Genomic DNA, 14,685 nt, shown 5'->3' on the forward strand with positions numbered 1-14,685 from the left:
AAATGCCGTAGTAGAGCAACCTGAAACACTTGTTCGGCTGAAGCACAGAACTAGTGCTTGGGAAATGCAGCCCCACCATATCCTATCCTCAGTCCTGGGGCTGGCTGGGCTTCTGAGTTCAGTTTCTCACATTTATTTAGCACACCCAGAGGGTCTCTGGGCAAGCACGCTTTATTTATTTATTTATTTATTTATTTATGGCTCAAGGTATGTTTAATGTAACAATGATTATAATAGAAGAAGAAAAAAAGTCCAGAGTAAATTAAATATTCAAAGTTAGATCAAGTTGTTTGTGGCATAGGTATATCTTGACATAAAAATATATTCATGATTTTTTTCTGAATTAAAAAATAGAAGAAGATATGAATCTGTATGATCACATTTCTGAAAAAAAGTTTGAGAAGGATTTCAGTGAAATAGTAAAATGTTAATAAGTATTTCTCAGAAGCTTCCTAAGGTTCATTTTTGTCTTCCTTCCTCTTTTTCATCCCTGCTTTTAGATTATTCTGTAATGATGTATGTATTGTATTCTTTCATATTAGAAGTAAATAGAATATAATGGGGCTAGTGGGCTCAATACTGTAAATGAGGCATGATCATGGCCACGTGTATCCTACAGAGTCTATTTCTCAGTGCAGTGAAATTGTGCACATACTTTGTAGGGGTAGCTATAGGACACTGAAAAAAAAATGGGGACTAGTCAAGTTAAATATAAGAGCAACTGAATTCAACCCATATCTATTTAAATTCAGCTTTTTTAACATCGAAGTTATTCAATGGCATAAAGTCAAGTAGCCTGTCAAAGCCTTACTAGAAAAAAAAAACACAATATATCTTTCCCCTCCCTTTCCCTATTTCCAGGCAAGCACACTTTAATCAAACTTATTGCTGAAAGTAAGGCAGCAGCAGGTTGTAGAAATGTAAGGGGACATAAATTCTAGGCTTGCTGGAGTGTGGGGAGTGATTATCTGCTGTCTGGAAAGGGAGAAGAATGACACTGTGAGTTTTATTTATAAATTGTAATGACATTTTCTAATTGGCAATAAGTATATCTTATTATAAGAAGTCCCCATTATCTTCAGTGTCAGAAAAGTCACAGACACTTCAATGTCTATTTCAATGTTTGTTTTATAATAAATCATAAAAGAAAGGGCTGATTGAAATTTATTGTCTTGAAAAATGAAAATTCAAAATCACAAAAAATGTTTATTTTAATTTTACAGTTAACAAAATTTAAGTTAATGGTTGCAACCATGAGCCGATTCTTAGAAGAAAGAAAACTCAGGGGCGCCTGGGTGGCTCAGTGGTTTAAAGCCTCTGCCTTCGGCTCAGGTCGTGATCCCAGGGTCCTGGGATCAAGCCCTGAGTCGGGCTCTCTGCTTGGCGGGGAGCCTACTTCCCTGCCTCTCTCTCTCCGTCCACCTCTCTGCCTACTTGTGATCTCTGCCTGTCAAAGAAATAAATAAAATCTTTAAAAAATAAAAAAAAGAGAAAACTCAGTCAGGTCTCACTAAGTTTGGGGAAAGGGTGGAAGTGGGGTCATCATTTTTCCCATTACCCTATTCCTTTATTCAACACATGTTTAATAAACACCTCTTCCATGCCAGTCATCTGCTTTAGGCACTGGAGACACAGTAGTCAGTAGCAAGGTCCCAGTCCTCATGGATCTTATTTTGTAATGAAAGAGAAAGAATAGAAATAAATCATCGGTTTTCCCAAGGCCCTCCCTTAATCCCCTTTGGAGTATCTTGAAGGACAGACGTCTTTACCTTCAACCCTGCCAGGTCTCCATTTGCCTGTGGTTTTGTGGGATCAGTTCTCCAACAGCACTTTCAGTAAAATCTCATCATTCACAAGATTGCTTTTGCGGTTGGTTTGCATGTGTGACGGGCTGAGGAGGGACAGCCCAATTCATGCTTGTTGTCCCAGTGTACTTTTTTCTTTTTTTTTTAAGATTTTATTTATTTGACAGAGATCACAAGTAGGCAGAGAGGCAGGCAGAGAGAGAGGAGGAAGCAGGCTCCCTGCTGAGCAGAGAGCCTGATGCGGGGCTCGATCTCAGGACCCTGAGATCATGACCTGAGCCGAAGGCAGAGGCTTAGCCCACTGAGCCACCCAGATGCCCCCCCCAGTGTACTTTTTAATAGCGTTCCTCTTCTCTCTCAGAAACTCTCAGTTTGGGTACGCCTAAGTGGCTCAGTCAGTTAAGCGTCGACTCAGACTCGGGTCATGATCCCAGGGTCCTAGGATAGCCCCCAATTCCCACATCAGACTCCCTGCTCAGTAGGGAGCCTTCTTCTCCCTTTCCCTCTGCCTGCCGCTCCCCTTGCTTGTGCTTTCTCTCTCTCTCTCTCTCTCTCTTTCTCTCTCTCTCTGTCAAATGAATAAATCAAATCTTAAAAAAAAAGAAAGAAGTTCTCAGTTTGGACAGTAAGCTCACCAGCCTGTCAGTCAAGGATTAACCAACTGACATGGTGGGTGGGGTGTTGAACAAGACTAGATGTTTCTAAGTGGTCAGTCTTTTCATAAACATTTTTCTGTTAGGCCTTTTGCTTCCCTACAAAACCTTGTAACTGTGGAGACTTGGATGAATAACATTTAACAAAAGAGATCCCCTTTTGGAGTAATGTGAATCTTGGGGCGCAGCCACCCTGGCAGCCAGTTTATATTGGTTCATTGTGGTTTTGAATTAGACATGAACATGGTATGGCTCTGTGTCAGCAAGAAGTCAGGCTCATGGTGGTGATCCCAGCCCTGCAGAGTGTTACGTGGCACAGGGTGCACAGACCCCTGGGAGTCCTCAGAGGGCACTGTTAGCATCCATACATCCTGGCACCCGACACTGAGGAAAAGCATCTCAGGATCTGTTGAAGTCTAAACACTGAGGACACACTGACAATTTAAAAAGACTAAAATCTATAAACAGATGTGGATGGACTAGAACCTGTTTCCTTCTCGCTCTTTATGTGTTGTAACCTGGAATCTTCATGCCTCAAGACTGAATAACCTTGTTTAAATAATTGTCCTTCTCCAATACTAAAAAGCTCTATGCAAGGATGGTGGCCGTCTTCTCAAGGGGTCTTCTTACTTGTGACTAGTTACTGTAGAAAATGAAGGAAAAGGAAAGAACGTGGGCTTCTCCTTATGTATGGCATAAAGTCTATGTATCTTTGTATTTCTGATTATAAATGGTTGCTAGAGAACACACAGACTACAAATTCTGTACCCCATAACGTCCTATGGCCTGAATAGGTAGCATTGAGACTTTATTTATGGAATGTCAAAAAGAAAATAAGGCCATCAAAAAAGGCAAACACTGGAAGCCTCTTTCTGCCTCTTTGAGTCTGGCCATAAAAAGAACACGAAGCATTGAATTGTCCCAGTGCTGGGGCCTGGGTCTAGCACTTTCTTGCATTACGGTAAGATGGGAGCCGCTGTCTGATAAAGATAGGGAGTTGGGTGAGATTGGAAAAAGAAGCTGCTAATCGTTTACTTCTCTGATTTTTGTCATACTTACTGTCTGTACTGGAGCAGTTATCACCTTATTCAATAATTGCTTTACTTATGGTACTTTTGTCCCTCCAAGGAGGGCTATGTTCCCTTTAAAAAAGCAGGGAATATGCTGTAACATCTGGCTAGTACTATGAGTATTATAGATTATAATAAAAAGGACACAGATATCATACTTAGTAATAAATCCTGATGTGTTCATTTTTTTTTTCATGTTCTGATATCTCTGAAATCATGATGCATCTTACAGTCGGTGGTTTTCAAAGTTTTTTGCCATAGTGTAATGGGCAGCATTTTTTCTTGGTAATGTACAAAATAATGCCTGTTTCACTCAGTGGTATCTTAGATGAGCTACATAAGGGACATTTTATATTCTTGGTATAAAAACTATTAACCATATGATAAAATTACTTGGGTTCCATCTGGTATTATATTGACTGTCAGATGATATTCAGTGTATTAAATTTTGAGATGTGGTTTAAAAAAAAAAAAAACAGTATCCTGAAGTGAGTGTATTCACTAAGCATGTAAGTATCAAAGGGATGAAGGGCGCAGATGAGGCTCCCCACCTCCAGGTAGGTCACGGAACTCCAACTTGAAGCAGATAGGGAGAGCATTTTGTCCAGGGCAAGGCCCAAGGAAGTAGCAAGCCAACTGACTTGCCTGGCATTAAGGTTGGGAATCTGAGACGTCTTCAGGGTCACACTAAAAGAACTTAGATCTGATATCAAGAACAGAGGGGTAGGCACTCTAGGAATTTGCGTGGAAGCCTCAGAATATTACATTTCGATTGTGGTTAAGCCAGAAAAGAAACTAAAGGGATGAGCCACTTTCCCTTAAGAAAAACAATTTCATTAATTTCTCCTTGAACATTTCATGTGTGTCTCTTGAACTAAAAGGCCAAGTTTGCCAGCGCTCCTGTGTAGCCTCCCTCCTCACACTACCTGTTTCTCCCTCACAGATCGCCTTCTCCCAGCACAGCAATTTTATGGACCTGGTACAGTTCTTCGTGACTTTCTTCAGGTAATTTCCCTTCTACAAATGTTATCTTCTCTTTTGATTCAGGTACTTAATCCCATTAATTATCAAAATTATCCTAGAAGATAATCGAGTAATCCTGTGTTGGCACAAGAGATCAAACTAACTTCCTAGACCTGTCTGAAAAGTTATGAGTCAGTCGCAATCGTGTAAATCCATCCTAACCTGATAAATGAAAACATTTGCTTTGTACGTTCTGATCTTGGGGGGCCGTTTTCCATGTACTCTCTACTAAAATGTAGCTAATTTGGTTCTTCATATGGGGAGAATTCGGGGTTGAAACAATATTTAATTAATAATGATTACTGATATGTGCTACAGATATACTTCTTCTTAATCAGGGATAGTCCTGGTGATTATCCAGAGTTTGAAAGCTTAAAGTGACTTGTTAGGCTCTTGGGATTCTTTTATTTTTACACTTTTTTCAAGCTTAATTTTATTTTTATGAAAATAATACAGACACATAATTGAAAAAGACACGTGTTCCAGTGCTCATAAGAGAAAGTAGAAGCATTCCTCCCCGCACCTTCCCATCCTTCACTTCCCCCAAAGTTTAAATTACTGTAGCTATTTTTCACGTCTCTGTGCTTGCACTGTTTCTTGGTTTTTCAGTTCAGTTTCTCTTCGGATGTCCCACTTGTAGATGAGGATATTTATCTCATGTAACCTCACGCTCAACTCCCCACACACCACCAGTGCAAACAGAAATCCCCTTCCTTCCCCCTCATGTCATGTAGTTACATCACAGTGCTTGCCTAACTCAGTGCTCCCTGTTTATGTTGTTATAACTGTAAAACCCCCATTCACAGCAAGTTGAACTGTGATTGTACTTCCCCATTGTTTGGTTGGAGCAATCACTCGCACTCTAATTTTGTTTTTTTAATTGTTTGGTTTTCTAAGAAGCTACCCCGGATTTTTCCCTGTACTCTGACAGAATTGAAAAAAATCTGTCTGTGGTCAAACACAAGCAGTCACTCTCCGTTTTAGTTCCTCTTGGAGATGTCTGTGTCCAGAACCCTCCAACCCGCGGCTCCCAGGTGCACTAGTTTTTGAGGCCTGCGGCAGGATGGTTATCTTGGGAATTTCTCTTGCCTTCCTCTAATATTGAAATATAAGATATTTAATATAAGATCTCGTGTCTTCATCTCCCTGTTTATTTCCTCTTTTTAAGTGGGGCACATTCTCCAGGACTTTTTTGAGAAAAGGGGCAGGGGAGGTAACTTTTCTGCAACCTCTGTCTGAAAATGTTTTGATTTTTACCCTCCCATTTGATCAAAAAGTTGCATACAGAATTCTAGGCTGGAAATCATTTCCCATTAGAATTGAGACGGCATTATGCTGTTCCTTCTAGCTTCTAGTATTAATAGTGAGAAGGCAGTTATCGCCTTTATAATTCCTACTCCTTGTATGAGATCTGTTTCTCTCTTTAAAAAATTATATTAAAGTTTACTATAAAATTACAGAGACACTTATAAAATGTGTCTGGCTCAATGAGTTAATCACACATCGAACATGTACTTTGGAAGCTTCCCTGTGTTTCATCAGTCACGACACCCTTCTGTCCCCAAAGTAACTATTTACCTGACTTCTGAAACCATATATTGGATTTGCCCATTTAAAAAATTTACATAATATCACTGCAGAACTTTTAAACCAGTTTGAATGAGCAAGAAGAATTAAAAACTTATTGGATACAATTGAAGTTGTACTTAGAGGGTATGGCTTTAAATCTGTGGTTCTTAACCGTAGCAGCACAGTAGAAAGCTTTTGATGCCCATGCCACATCCCGGACCAGTCACATCAGAATCTCTGCAGATGGGACTCAAGCATTTGAAAGCTCTGCAGGTGACTGTGATATGCAGCTAAGGTCAAGAATCACTGCTTTATAAAAGCAAAATTGGAAAAGAAAAAAAAAAACCCACATTTCTCAATAAGTCAGAAAAAAGAACTACCAAATAAGTCTAAAGAAAATAGAGGGAGGCCATATACATAGAGTGAAATTAATCATATAGGGGAGGAAGTACAGTAGAGAGGATTAAAAGAACTACAAAGTTGGATCTTTGAAAAGAATAAGAGTAATATTGATAAACCCTGGCAAGACTGACCAATGAAAAAAGAGAGAAGGTATAAATAATACCAGAAATGTAAAAGGAGGCATTACTCCAAATCCTGCAGACAACTTTTTCCTCCATAAGAGTATTTTATGAGCAATTTTCTGCAAATAAATTTGAAAATGGGACAGATAGAATGGACAATTAGAAAAACAAAGATTATATACTACTTATTGATGCAGAATAGGAACATGAACATTGAACATTGAATAGGGCTATATCTGTTTAAAAACAATACATAACTTAAAATTTTCCCACAAAGATTACTCTAGGCCCAGATAGCTTCATTGGTAACTTATAACCTTTTAAGAAAGAAATAATATCCTTAGTAACCACAGCTTCTAGAGAACAGAAAAAAATACATCCTAATATATTTTAATGAGCTTAGTACAACCTGACAAGAATATTATGAGGAAGGAATTTACAAGTTAGTCTCCCTCATAAATGAAGAAGCAAAAATCCACCAGTAATATAAAAAGCCAACAATATCATGACTCAGTTGGGTTCATTCCAGGAATTGCAAAGTTGATTTAGCATCAGAAAATTGATCTGTGTAATTAACATGAGTTGCATAATAAGAGAAGAGAATAATATGATCATCTTAAGCAGTGAAGAAAAGCATTTGATAAAATTTGATCTCTCATTCATTAAAAACTCCTAGGAAACTCAGAATAGAAAGAAACTTCTGATAAAAGAAAAATCTGATAAAGGACCAATATATAAAGCCAACAGCAAACCACTTTCTTAATGGTGAAATTGAGTTTGGGAACAAGCAAGGCAAAGATTCTATCAGGGGTTCCTGGCTGGCTCAGTCAGTTGAGCCTGTGACTCTTGATCTCAAGGTCAAGACTGGAAGCCCCAGGGGGCATGGAGCCTACTTAAAAAAAAGAAAAAAAAAGATTCTATCAGTCACTTCATTCAACATTGTGACAAAGGTTCTAGCCAATACAGTAAGATAAGAAAAATTACATAAGAATTAGAAAAGAGGGGCGCCTGGGTGGCTCAGTGGGTTAAAGCCACTGCCTTCGGCTCAGGTCATGATCCCAGGGTCCTGGGATCGAGCCCCACGTTGGGCTCCCTGCTCAGCGGGGAGCCTGCTTCCTCCTCTCTCTCTGCCTGCCTCTCTGCCTGTCAAATAAATAAATAAAATCTTAAAAAAAAAAAAAGATTTAGAAAAGAAAAAAATCATCACCTTAAAATATGATTGTATTTATAGGAATTCAAAAGAAGGCAGAAAAAAAAACATTAAAATTGATAGGTGAGGGGCGCCTGGGTGGCTCAGTGGGTTAAAGCCTCTGCTTTCGGCTCAGGTCATGGTCCCAGGGTCCTGGGATCGAGCCCCGCATCGGGCTCTCTGCTTAGCGGGGAGCCTGCTTCCTCCTCTCTCTCTGCCTGCCTCTCTGCCTACTTGTGATCTCTGTCTGTCAGATAAATAAAATCTTTAAAAAAAAAATTGATAGGTGAATTCAGCAAAGTTGCTAGATACAAGGGCAATATTAAAAAATTAGTTCTGGGGCGCCTGGGTGGCTCAGTGGGTTAAGCCGCTGCCTTCGGCTCAGGTCATGATCTCAGGGTCCTGGGATCGAGTCCCGCATCGGGCTCTCTGCTCAGCAGGGAGCCTGCTTCCCTCTCTCTCTCTCTCTGCCTGCCTCTCTGTCTACTTGTGATCTCTCCCTGTCAAGTAAATAAATAAAAAATCTTTAAAAAAAAAAAAAATTTAAAAAAAAAAAATTAGTTCTGTATCATTCAGAGACATACATCTTTTGCAGCTCTTATTGGTAAAGGCAGATGATGGCATGAAAACCATATAATTAATTGTATTTCCCATAGTGAGCCATTAGGTGCCCTCCCCTTCCGACCATGAAAGAAATCCCTTCCTGAGTGATGCTGGGGAGCAGATGGCCTCACGTCGAGATTCAGCCACATCCTGATGGGCCCATTTCTGCCTGCTGTGAACTGTAGCCTTTAGTTTCTGGATGATGATGACATCTCCACCAAGAAGTAACTGTTGCATCCCTCCAGTCTTGCAGAGAGAGAAAATCTGATAAAAGCATTCAGTGTTTCGGGGGCGGGGGGGATCGATTACATTTCTATACTTCCCTAACAAAAATGAAATTTACATGTTTCCGTTACTTTAGTAAGTAAAATTATTCAAACTTACAGCATAACAGATCAAGAAAGAATTACCAAGAAAAAATGGAGAGGGTGGGAAGACTGTCTGCTGTCCCCCTCCCCCAAGTAAACACTTGGTCAAGCTACAGTGATCATTGTGGCACTGGGCACAAAATCAGATTAACCAGTGGAATATGTCCATAACCAAGGAAACAGATAAAGTTTAAAGGTCTCAGATTTGTTTGAAGTGATGAAAAACTAAATAGAGTTAAACAGTAGACAGTTATAAACAAGAAGCTAGAAGATCAGTATAGACTTAATAGCCACTAGTCACATGTAGCTCGTGAGCACTTGAAATGTAGCTAGTGTGACCGAGAAACTGAGTTTTTCGTTAACTAATTTAAATATAACTTAAAACATTTAAATATATTTAATTTAAATATAAATTTAAAAACTACTTGATTCAGTTACCAGAGAACTTGTGTGTTTAGAACAACCTGGATATGTGAATCTGCTTTTTCAAATGTGAATTTTATGAAGTTTAAATACAGATCAGTTCTTTTCTGATAAAAATTTAGTGTTCACATTGAGATGTGCTTATTAGTATAAAACGCACACTGGATTTTGAAGACTTAGTAGAATATTAGAACATAAGATACCTCAATTTTTATATTGGTCACGTGTTCAAATGATGTTTCAGCAATCTTGGGTTAAATAAAACTTATTTTATTAAAATTAATTTCACCTGTTTTTGTTTTTGTTTTTTTTAACGTGGCTATTAGAACTTCTAAAATTACATGCGTGGCTAACATTAAATTTCTGTTGAACAACAATGACCTAGATAAAGGGAAAATTTTGTAGAGGCGACATAAACAGATATGATAAAATAATGCTAAACTAATCCCAAGTATTTGAAAACAAAATAGTAAATCCTTATTCAGACTTTTTAAGGTAGAAAATCAGCATAAAGCTAATTCTCTTACTATAAATTAAAAAAGTTGTTTATGTTCATAGTAAAACTTCAGACAACATAAAAACTAAAACTTAAACTTCCCCTAATCCTACTCTTTAAATATTACCACTGTTAATATTTTAATGGTTGTATTTCCAGAGTTTTTTCTGTGTGTATATACACTGTGCATGCAAGTTGTGGTTTTTCTGATTCTTTGGTTTATGAAATGGGTTTCCTCCTTACATGTTGTTCTAGAACTTGTTTTTTCACTCAGTGTTCTGTGGTTAACTTTTCCCATGTGCGGATTCACTCCATTATTAAACAGCTTTTTCCATAGTATGAGTACCATATTTTGTTTAACCATTCCTCTTTTGACTGACTCTTAGATTGTTCTCAGTTTTTGTTACATATGCCTTTACATTTAAACGCAAAAACACTGCCGTGGCCTCTCAGAACAGTTGTGTGAATTTATACTTATACAGCAGGAATATAATTTCTTTTATTGTTTCTGCCTGTTGCTCTTATTAGTTCCTAGCAACAGTAGATATTGTCATTTTTCATTCGTCATTCTGGGAGGTAACACTGGTATCTTAAATTTGGATTTCTTTAGTTATGACTGGTACGTACTAATGTCTTTCAGTTCCTGTTTTGAATGATTGGTCCCTATCCTTTGTTTATATTTCTCTTGGGATATTTGCCTTTTTCTTGCTGAAACTTAGGACTTTGTTTCATTTTGCAACTATTAACCGGTGTGTGTGTTCCCTTGTTTATCTTTGGCCCCATTTATGGTATTTTCCACCAAGCAGGTCTCTCGGTCCCTCCCTGTTTTCTTCATGGATATCTTACCTGTTATCTTTTCATGTTTAGTTGTTCCTATGTCCATCTGAAATCTATTCGGGTATAACTTTACTATATCCTTCAGAAACTCATCAGTGAACTAGGTCAAGATACTAATTACTTCAATTACTCTTACATCCACTGAGACCAGGAACTCACTATGACATCCCCTTCTTCAGAGAATGCTCAGCATAGCTCAGGAGCTGAGTGGGGGACCACAGAACCTCTGTCCGAGCACTGGAACTTGGACGAAATTACTTCCTGTTCACAAGAAAATCTCTTCATTCCACAGAAGTGTAGATTCCAAAAGGAAACTGCCCTCTCTGATGTTACCACAGAAAAAAATTAAAATTCCAAGATCTCTTCCCACCCCTCCAGCAGTGTTTTATTCTGCTTAGTGCCAGGCCGTCAGGAGTCACTGACATGAGCCGCCTTCCACGCTTCTCCCAGAGTGGGGCCAAAGCATCATTCCGTATTCTTGCAGATTCAGTATTTCGTGAATCTTTGCCCTGTGACTCCCACCAGATGATGAGCCCCTGCAAGATAGCCGTCATCTCCTTCCTTGTTGACCACGTGACCTGCAGGGCCTGGAGGGGCAGTGGACCTAACCTGGTTCTCCTCTGCATTTGCCTCAAAGATATTCACCCAACCCCACTGACCTGGCATAACCTTACTCCTTCCAAACCCAACCCAATTGCCTACTCCATGAAGTCTTCCGACGCATTCACTCCAAAGTCCATCCCTTTTGGAACTTAGTCCTACTCATGTTCTTATTATAGCGCTTAATCGGCCTTTAATGCAATTATTCAGCAGTCCGGAGCTTGAACAGCTCAGACACAGATGAACCTGCAATTTGACATGCAAAGATGACCAGGGCCAGGTAGAAGCCCTTCCCACAAGTTTTAAATTGGGCTTGAGAGCCTGAAACAGTTACGTCCCGTCTCGCAGCCCTGGCTATAACATAGAACTCCCTGAGAAGCTTAAAAAGAAGCAGAAGCAGCCCAAGCCCCGTGCCCCCAAAGATGCTGATTTCATTGGTCTCCTATGGAACCTGATCCTTGTGATATTTTAAAGGACCTCTAGTGACTTTTTCTTAAAGATGTATTTATTTGAGAGAGAGAGCACAGAGGGAGAAACAGAACCCCCCCCCATGAGCAGGGAACCCGACACGGGACTGGATCCCAGGACCCTGAGATCATGGCCTGAGCTGAAGGCAGAGGCTTAACCCACTGAGCCACCCAGGTGCCCCTGTCCTTTGTATTTCTTAACTGAAGCCACAAATTCTTTCATTTTCCTTTTGTTCTTTGTTCTAGGTGAGCTCCACTGTAGTATTTTTCAGCTCATTAATTTAATCCAAAGTTGGGTCTGTTTCCTTTGTTGAGCCCATCTGATAAGATTTTTTTTTTATTTTAATGTTTGCATTTTACTGCTCATGTGTTTTTCCTTATAACTTGTGTCCATTTTATGAATATAGTTTCCTCTCCTATTCCTTTGTGAGGTTCATAATATTTTATTTTATTTTATTTTATTTTGAAGTCTTATTTTTTGCTCTTACTACTAACTCTCCTCGGATGCTTGGGTTTTGTTGTTGTTTGTTACCACTCTTTCACAGTGTTGGTTTGAAGAGTGCTGTGTGCCTGTGTGTGCACGCTGTTTCTGTGTGTCCCAGCCTCCAGTGAGTGTGGGTTAGGGGCAGAACGTGCTACTGGGTGAGCTGTACTGTTTATCTTCTGAATGCAGAGCCACACTCCTGTCTGGCTTCCCTGGTCCCAGGCTCAGGGCTCACTGCCTTAGCTGCTGTCTCCCATTGCTCATCGTGGACAGAGAAGGGGGAAGAAGCCATCTGGTGCGGCCACTCTGAATGTGGCTGCCCTCGATCATGCTGGCTGTTCCCTTCCCTCCTTGTGTCCATTGGCTGTGGGCTTGGATCATGTTTGGTGTGATTTGATTTTGTTTTGTTTGTTTAAATTTTTAGAAAGCTTTGTTTAAGGGAATTTTAAGTTTACAACAAAATGGAGAAGAAGGTACAGAGATTTCCCATACATACCCAGAGATTTCCCCTGCTCTCACACATGCACAGCCTCCTGTTATCAACATCGCTTCCCAGAATTGTACATTTTCTACCAAGGAAGAACCTACATTGGCACATCATTATCCTTCAAAGTCCGTAGTTGACCTTCGGGTTTCACTGTTGGTGTTGTACGTTCTGTGGGTTTGGACAAATCTATAATGACATGAATCCAGCAACGTAATATATAGAGTATTTTCACGACCCTAAAACGCCTTGTGTTGGTGAGATCTTTTTGTTTTTCAGCCCTTTCTAATCTGACTTCCATCCTCACACCCCATCTGAATTTTTGTGTGTGTGAAGGGTAGCAAGGACATCTCTATTGCCAAATCCAAAAGATACTTTTTACTCCTCATATTTTGGATTCTCAACAGTACATACAACTGACCCCCCATCACTCACCCTCTTCTGGCGTTCTCTGACCCCAAACTGTCCCGAGACCACTCTTCTGTTGAACTTTCCTGGTCAGCCTCTCGCTGTTGATGTTCTTCCAGATCTCAGTCCTGGCCATCTTCTCATTCTCTGTTCCCAGTTGAAGTCTGCCATCCCATCTGCAGCACAACACGCAGAGAAGCAAACTCTTCCTCAGTCCTTCCCCACCAGGTTTCCCCACATTACTGACTGCAGTGTCACCCTGCCACCTCCAAGTCACTTCTCTCCCGTGCAGCGTTCAGAGCCCCTCTATAATTCACAAAAAGTCCAGGAGAGACCTTGAAAATGAATTCATCTGCATCTATTCCCTTAGCTCATACTCAGTGGCCTTTCACTGTATCTAAAATAAAAACCAAAGTACACTGACATTTGCTCGCTCCTCTGTATTCATCTTATGTTACGCCTCTGCATTCCCACCCCCTGGTCCATCTTCTCAAAAGCACCATGTTCTTTCCCATTTGTACACACTACCCTTTTTTTTTTTTTTCTGGAAAATGCTTCCCTTCTTTGGCTCCCTACCCTTCTTCATCTGTATACCTCTGCTCATTGCTTGGTTTTTCCAAACAATGTCCAGTTCTCTGACACCAACTCGTTGTCTTGCAGTTCAGTTTAGTTCTGACGCTGACTGGAGTTGGCACAGATCCCACAGGCTAAGGACTCCGTTTGATGTGGCTGCTCCCACTAAAGATGTCAACCACCAGTGGGTCCTCAGCCTGGCCATGCTTCTGCCTGGCCAACTACAAATTTGAGGGTTCCCATGACCCTCTTCAGATTTGAGAGTTTGCCAGGCTTGCAGAACTCAGAAAAGCACAGTACTTAAAATTACAGTTTTATTATAAAGAATATAACTCATGAACAGCCAAATGGAAGAGACACAGAAGGCAGGGGGTGGGGGTGGGTGGAGAGCACAGAGCTTCGACACCCTGTCAGGCGTGCCACGCTCCCGGCACATGGATGTGTTCACCAACCCAGATGCTCCCTCGGACCTCTTGGTTCCTTATTTCTTTCAAGGTTTCCTTACACAGGTGACTAACAAACTCCATCTCCAGCCCTCTCCTCTCCCCTCAGGTTGTGGGAATGGGGCAGGGTGTTCAATGTTCTAACTCTCCAAGCATGTGATTGGTTTTTCTGGTGCCCAGCCTCCATCCTGAAGCTATTTGGGTCCCTCCCTCCCAGGAGTCATTCCTTAGCACACAAAGGACACTCCTGAATTGCATCTCAATAAATCTCTTATTAAAAAAAAAAACAAAAACAGATCATTCAAACTCAGAGACCCTGTCATTTTTTAAATTATTCCTTTCTTTATAGAAAGTTACTTTGTATAAAAAACTACTAAGGATACAAATTTTTAAATCAAATTTTAAAGTAACTCATTCCTTTTGAATGCTGAGTGATATTCTATGTAAAGATCTGCCGCAGTTTATTTCTTCACTTCTTTTTTTAAAATTAATTAATTAATTGTTTCTTCACTTCTTGATGGACTTTTGGATTGTTCCCAGTTTTTCGCTATTATAAATAGAGCTATTGTGAACTTATGTGTAAAAACCTGGGAAGGGGAACACTCCTATCACTGATGAAATTTTAAGAATATTAGGAGCTAGGGGCACCTGGGTTGCTCAGGCTGC

At 40.1% G+C, this 14,685-nt stretch overlaps 1 protein-coding gene across 3 annotated transcripts in view; it reads left to right on the forward strand.

Annotated features, from left to right (window-relative positions):
• ATRN (attractin) overlaps nucleotides 1-14,685 on the forward strand; it is a 153,065-nt gene that overhangs the window by 117,377 nt on the left and 21,003 nt on the right. For 2 of the 3 annotated variants that reach the window (XM_032859078.1, XM_032859076.1), the window contains exon 25: nucleotides 4,472-4,533. In XM_032859078.1, the coding sequence (XP_032714969.1) occupies nucleotides 4,472-4,533 (62 nt within the window). Of the gene's footprint in view, nucleotides 1-4,471; nucleotides 4,534-5,165; nucleotides 5,520-14,685 lie in introns of those variants that run through there. The other variant, XM_032859077.1, reaches the window with a different exon arrangement.

Source organism: Lontra canadensis, unplaced genomic scaffold (assembly GCF_010015895.1).
Source record: "Lontra canadensis isolate GAN:19392208 unplaced genomic scaffold, GSC_riverotter_1.0 scaffold16, whole genome shotgun sequence".
Lineage (NCBI taxonomy): Eukaryota > Metazoa > Chordata > Mammalia > Carnivora > Mustelidae > Lontra > Lontra canadensis.